Source organism: Colobus angolensis, unplaced genomic scaffold, assembly GCF_000951035.1.
Source record: "Colobus angolensis palliatus isolate OR3802 unplaced genomic scaffold, Cang.pa_1.0 Scaffold288, whole genome shotgun sequence".
Taxonomy (NCBI): Eukaryota; Metazoa; Chordata; class Mammalia; order Primates; family Cercopithecidae; genus Colobus; species Colobus angolensis.
The window spans coordinates 694,933-701,501 of record NW_012116132.1 but is presented as its reverse complement, the minus strand read 5'-3'; the positions used below and the strand labels follow the sequence as shown (position 1 = coordinate 701,501).

The 6,569-nt window shown below is 51.6% G+C and overlaps 1 protein-coding gene across 1 annotated transcript in view; it reads left to right on the top strand.

The window, feature by feature from the left end:
* The first annotated feature begins 5,271 nt into the window (after window positions 1-5,271).
* The window catches only part of LOC105516700 (left-right determination factor 1), a 2,857-nt gene continuing 1,559 nt past the window's right edge, over window positions 5,272-6,569 (top strand). The window contains exons 1-2 of the mRNA XM_011948973.1: window positions 5,272-5,623; window positions 6,390-6,568. Coding sequence (XP_011804363.1) covers window positions 5,374-5,623; window positions 6,390-6,568 — 429 coding nt within the window. The 5' untranslated portion in view covers window positions 5,272-5,373. The remainder of the gene's footprint in view (window positions 5,624-6,389; window position 6,569) is intronic.

Below are 6,569 nucleotides of genomic sequence, written 5' to 3'. Positions count from 1 at the left end.
AAAAACATTAGAGTATGACAAAAAACAGCATAAACAAAGTATAAAACACAAATTACACATGGGAGAAATATTTGCAATGCATATAACAGAGAAAAGGCTAATGTCCCTGATATATAAAGAGTGTCTACAAATCAGTAAGGAAAAACAACTCAATAGAAAATTGACACAAGATATGAACAAACAGTTCTCAAGAGCAGAAATATAAGCTGAGCATGATGGCACACACCTATGTTCCCAGCTTCTCCAGAGGTTGAGACAGGAGAACTACTTGTGCCCAGGAGTTCGAGACCAGTCTGGGCAACACAGCAAGACTTCCTCTCTATGAAGTATAAAAAATTTTGTCTGGGCACGGTGGCTTATGTCTGTAATCCCAGCACTTCGCGGGGCTGAGATGGGCAGATCACCTGAGGTCAGGAGTTCGAGACCAGCCTGGCCAACATGGTGAAACCCCATTTCTACTAAAAATACAAAAATTAGCCAGGCGTGGTGGTGGGTGCCTGTAATCCCAGCTACTTGGGAGGCTAAGACAGCAGAATCTCTTGAACCCCAGAGGAGGAGAATCTCTTGAACCCAGGAGGTGGAGGTTGCAGTGAGCTGAGATCCTGCCACTGCACTCCAGCCTAGGCAACACAGTGAGACTCCATCTCAAAATAACAACAACAACAACAACAACGATAATAATAATAATAATAATTCAGCTGGGTGTGGTGGTGCACATCTATGGTTCCAGTTACTCGGGAGACTGAGGTGGGAGGACCCCTTGAGCCCAGAAGGCTGAGGCTGCAGTGAGCTGAGATGGCACCACTGCACTCCAGGCTGGACAACAGAGTGAGACCCTGTCTCAAAAAATAAATAAATAAAGATAAAATAGAAATGTACAGATGAGGAACAAAAAGAGACTGACATTCTTCCATATTCCCTTTCCCATCTTTTGAAAGTTGTGCCATTTGTATTAATTACAAACAAAAACAAAACAATTCAGTTTCAACACCAGAAGACAAAAAAGAAAAAGGAAACCAAAAAAAAAGAGAAAAAAGAAAAAAAAGAAACAATGCTAACACACAATTTAAAAAATTTAAACATTTAAAAAATTAGTAACAGTAAGAGAGACTCCTACTATTTATTGAGCACCTAGTGTGTACCAGGAGGCTGTGCTAGGCACTCTGTAGACATCTCCATTAACACAAACACTGCAAGAAAAATACATTATTCCCATTTTATAGGTGGAAACGTATTGAAGAATGTGGAAAACCTGCCAGTGGCTGGGTGTGGTAGCTCACACTTGTAATCCTAGCACTTTGGGAAGCCAAGGCAGGAGAATGGCTTGAGGCCAAAAGTTCAAGACCAATCTGGCCAACATAGTGAGACCCCGTCTCAGAAAAAAAATTTTAAAATATGGCCAGGTGTGGTGGCTCATGCTTGCAATCCCAGAATTTTGGGAGGCCGAGGGGGGAAGATCACTTGAGGCCAGGAGTTTGGGACCAGACTGGCCAACACGGTGAAACCCCCGTCTCTACTAAAAATACAAAAAAATTAGTCAGGCATGGTGGCAGGTGCCTGTAATCCCAGCTACTCAGGAGGCTGAGGCAGGAGAATCGCTTGAACCCAGGAGGCGGAGGTTGCAGTGAGCCAGGATCACACCATTGCACTCCAGCCTGGGCAACAAGAGTGAAACTCCCTCTCAAAAATAAATAAATAAATAAAAAAGGATAATTAAAAAAAAATTTTTTTTTTTTGAGACAGAGTCTTGCTCTGTTGCCCAGGCTGGAGTGCAGTGGCGCGATCTCCACTCACTGCAAGCTCCGCTTCCTGGGTTCACACCATTCTCCTGCCTCAGCCTCCCGTGTAGCTGGGACTACAGGCGCCCGCCACCGCGCCTGGCTAATTTTTTTAAATGTATTTTTAGTAGAGACGGGGTTTCACCGTGTTAGCCAGGATGGTCTCGATCTCCTGACCTCGTGATCCGCCCGTCTCGGCCTCCCAAAGTGCTGGGATTACAGGAGTGAGCCACCGCGCCCAGCCAATTAAAAAAATTAATTTGAAAAAGTAAAAGAAAACCTGCCAGAGGCCACACAGCTAGTAAATGTGAGTGGCATAGCAAGGTTTGAACTCGCTCTTGCCAAGAAGGGTGTCATGCTGGACCCCCAAGCAGGCAAGCTGGGAAGGTACCACCTTGGAGAGACCAAAGAAAAGACCCAGAGACAGCAGGTGAGACATGAGCTTTATTCAAGGGACTTACGCACAGGGGGAAGTCCAGGGGAGGCAGGTTGGACAAGAGCAACCGCTGCTATTTGTGAAAAGCATGCAAGTTAAGTAGAAATTTTTACATTGCAACTTTTGTTTGTTTGTTTGGTTGGGTTTTTTTGAGACAGAGTCTCACTCTGTTACCCAGGCTGGAGTGCAGTGGTGCAATCTCAGCTCACTGCAATCTCTGCCTCCCGGGTTCAAGCGCATCTCCTGTTTCAGCCTCCCGAGTAGCTGGGACTACAGGTGTCCTCCACCAAGCCTAGCTAATTTTTGTACTTTTAGTAGAGTCAAGGTTTTGCTATGTTGGCCAGGCTGGGCTCGAATTCCTGACCTCAAGTAATCCGCTCACCTTGGCCTCCCAAAGTGCTGGGATTATAGGCGTGAGCCACCACGCCCAGCCCAAAACCTTCACATTGCAACTTCCATCTAGCAATCTCTACTTAGCAGCCTCCACCTACCTCAAAACAATGGACCTCTGTTCCTTGTACAGACTGTGTTTCAAGTAACGGGCCAGGGGCCTGATGTTCTTCATAGTTAAACGGAATTAAACATCCAGGTTGGCCGTTCCCAGGGTCCATAGCTTGGAACAGTGAATAAACATCACCAAGAGACAGAAGGTCCTTGCCAGGCCATGCTTGAGTTGTTGGTATCTTGCAAGATGTGCCCACCATACAAAGGCGCTGGATGAACTAAAACGAGTCCCTATTCCTGGTTTGTTTCCCACCCTCCTCAGCCCAGACGGAGCCCCAGGGAAGGCCCCCCTTATGCCAGAGTCTGAGCTACTCTGGGAGAAGAGGAAGGGCCCACACAGGGGGTGCCTGGAACCACCAAGGAGCCACATGGGCCCCCAGGCCTGGGGTCAGGGAGGTTGATGGTATGGGTTGGGGCAGCCCAGGACACCTGGACTGGCCTTGGGGCATTTCCTGAGCACTCTCAGAAGTATCTGCCCCTTCCCAGGAAGGGGGCAAAAGCCACCCTGGAGACCCCAGATGCTGGGCTCTGACTTAGAAACCACTCCACTCCTGGACTGTTAGCTTCGCTGCTCAGGCCTGAGTCCAGCTCGTCCCCGTCCATGGAGGCCCCAGGATGACCTCTGACCCCTACGTTTTCCCATGGCCCTCGCTTGGCAACCTGGCCTCTGGTTGGGGTCACATCCTGGACCACCAGGGGCAGGAGTGTGGTTGAGGGCACAGAGCTCCACTCCTCATCTACCTTCCTACCTGGGCCCCCTCCCCCTCTCCCCAGCATGGCCAGCCCACTGCCCTCCAGTGTCCTTAGTTCTGGGCCCAGGGCCAGGTCCAAATGTACTCTGAGTCAGGGTAGGGATCACTCATTCCCTTGCCCCGCTCTCCTCCCATAGAAGATCTGGTTCTGGGTCCACTTTACCATCTCAAGCCCAATCTGGGCAGACCCAGGTGGGGATGGTTGGGGAAGCCAGGCTCCTTCTTCTGCATGACAAAGGGTGGGGCTGCCCTCCCTCCTGGAAACACTTCAGACCATTGTAAACAGTCTCCCAATCCACATTCGCTTTCTTTTTCTGACCTCTGGCTAGCGTTGCCAGATGTGAAAAATAAGGGCGAGGTGGCTCAAGCCTATAATCCCAGCACTTTGGGAGGCCGAGACGGGCGGATCACAAGGTCATGAGATCGAGACCATCCTGGCTCTACTTTTAAGTGAAACCCCGTCTCTACTTTAAAAAAAAAAAAAAAAACTAGCCGGGTGAGGTGGCGGGCACCTGTAGTCCCAGCTACTTGGGAGGCTGAGGCAGGAGAATGGCGTAAACCCGAGAGGCGGAGCTTGCAGTGAGCCGAGATCCGGCCACTGCACTCCAGCCTGGGCGCTAGAGTGAGACTCCATCTCAAAAAAAGAAAAAAGAAATAAAAATATAGGACTCTGGTGAAATTTGAATGTCAGGTAGACAATGAAGAATTTTTTAGTATAATTATGTCCCAAATAGTGTCTTGTATTTTGTCTGGTAGCCCTACCCCTGGCTGATCACCCAATTGTTTTATTTCCCCAGCAAAACTCTTTAACCAGATCACAAATCCACATTCAGGATAGAGGTCCTCTGTCTTGGGGGATTGTCCCCCTGCCCCAGCCTAGACCTGATTACCTGGATTGAGACCACCTGACTCCCTTTAGGGCATAGGTCAAAACTAGGCTGTAAATAATTTGAGTGTGCCAAGAACTTTGTAAACTGCAAGACCTGACTTTATATGGACATTGATCATTAACTTTGTGAGCTTCAGGAAGTTGACACGTCTCTGAGCCTCAGTTTTTTTTTCAGCTCAAAAATTGGGAGAGGTTGCCGTGAGCCAAGACTGCGCCATTGCACTCCAGCCTGGGCAACAAGAATGAAACTCTGTCTCAAAAGAAAAAAAAATTGGGGGAGAAGGTAGCCTGGATATTCCTTTCAACTCTAAACTTTAATTCTGTGAACAGCAGGGATGAGGGAGAGGATGAGGCTCCTTCCTTATTGGACAAAACCCCATTGGTACTAAATGCTCCCAGGCTCCCTTGCCTAGGAAGGTCTCCCCAGAACAGTGGGAAGTCTGGTTTCACAGCTGGGGACCACCAGCTCAGGATCTCATGAGGCCCCAGGACCCTCTGAGCAGGGGCCCAGATGCTCATCCCTGCAGGCCGGATTGGCCCTTACATTGCCCAAGTCGTTCTAGTTCTTGTTGATTGGTTGGTTGCAGCAAGGAACAAGACTCTAGGTCCACTTACCAGCAACTGGGGGAACTAAGCCTCTTGCAGAGAATGAGAGCCCCATGTCTACTCTAGGAAATGAGCTTTTTAATTTAACTGGTCAGGCCTCAACCCACATTAGGGGTTCACGACCATTGTACAGACAGCCATACCCAGCTGTTCACAGCCCAGACAGACTTGTCCTATCTAGACAGCCCCTCCTCCCAGCTCCGGGACCTGTCTGGCTGTGAGCTCCTAGGAGGTCCCAGGGGTGTGACCTCTCTCCCTCCTTCCCTCCCCACTCCCTACCTCCTCCCTCCATCCCAGGCTATAAAGCTGCCCAGGCTTGGCTCTCAGCACATCCAGCTGCCTGAGACCCTCCTTCAGCCATCTCAAAGGACATTCCCATTCTGCCCACCGCTCCTTCCAGACAGTGCCATGCGACCCCTGTGGCTCTGCTGCGCACTCTGGGTGCTGCCCCTGGCGGGCCCCGGGGCGGCCCTGACTGGGGAGCAGCTCTTGGGTAGCCTGCTGCGGCAGCTGCAGCTCAGCGAGGCACCCGTACTGGACAGGGCTGACATGGAGGAGCTGGTCATCCCCGCCCACGTGAGGGCCCAATACGTGACCCTGCTGCAGCGCAGCCACGGGGACCGCTCCCGTGGCAAGAGATTCAGCCAGAGCTTCCGAGGTGAGGCCCTCCCTCCCTGCTGCCCCTGGTCCCATGGGGCAGGTCAGATGTGCCCACTCCGGTGGCGTCAAAGGGCTCCTGGCCTTGCAGAGGTCTGTGGGAGGCTGGGTGAGGGCCATGGTCTAAAGCGCAGTGAGGTGGGGCTGGGCCTGTGAGGATGGCAGGGCCTCAGCATGCAGTGGTGGACGCAGTCAGGACTCCCGGGGTCTGTTTTCATACTGCCACTCTGGTCTGAGCTCTACTTGGAGTATATTGCTTTAAAATCATCTCACAACCATTCGCTCATGTGGAACTGGGGTATAGCTATGTCTTGCCCATCTTCCAGCATTGTGAACATCAAAATGAGTCATTGTAAATAGAAGCGTGTTTGGGTAACTGGAAAATACTGCACTTAAGTAGACTACCTGGGTTATACCTGGCTGTCAGGGGTGCAGCTGGGCCTGAATCCTCCTCCAGCCTCTCACCTCCCTAGCTCCTCAGTGCGCAGAGCTAGACCCAAGGCCAGGCACCTGGGTGAGGATTCTGCTCCCAGCATCTCAGCTGAGGCAAACTTGCTAGCCCAGGGTCCCACAGGCGCCCCTGCATGCTGGATTGAGATGATTACTAAACAAGGTCCAGATCCAAGGGAGATTTTTAAACTGGGTTTGCCCCAGAGATAGAACAGGGGCCGGTGTCTCCTGGCCTGGCTGCCAGCTCAGTGGCCCTGTCATCCTCAGAGCTCCCCTGGAGTCCAGGGAGGCTCCGCTGACCCTGCTCTTGTCCCCAGAGGTGGCCGGCAGGTTCCTGGCGTCGGAGGCCAGCACGCACTTGCTGGTGTTCGGCATGGAGCAGCGGCTGCCGCCCAACAGCGAGCTGGTGCAGGCCATACTGCGGCTCTTCCAGGAGCCGGTCCCCAAGGCCGCGCTGCACAGGCACGGGCGGCTGTCCCCGCGCAGCGCCTGGGCCC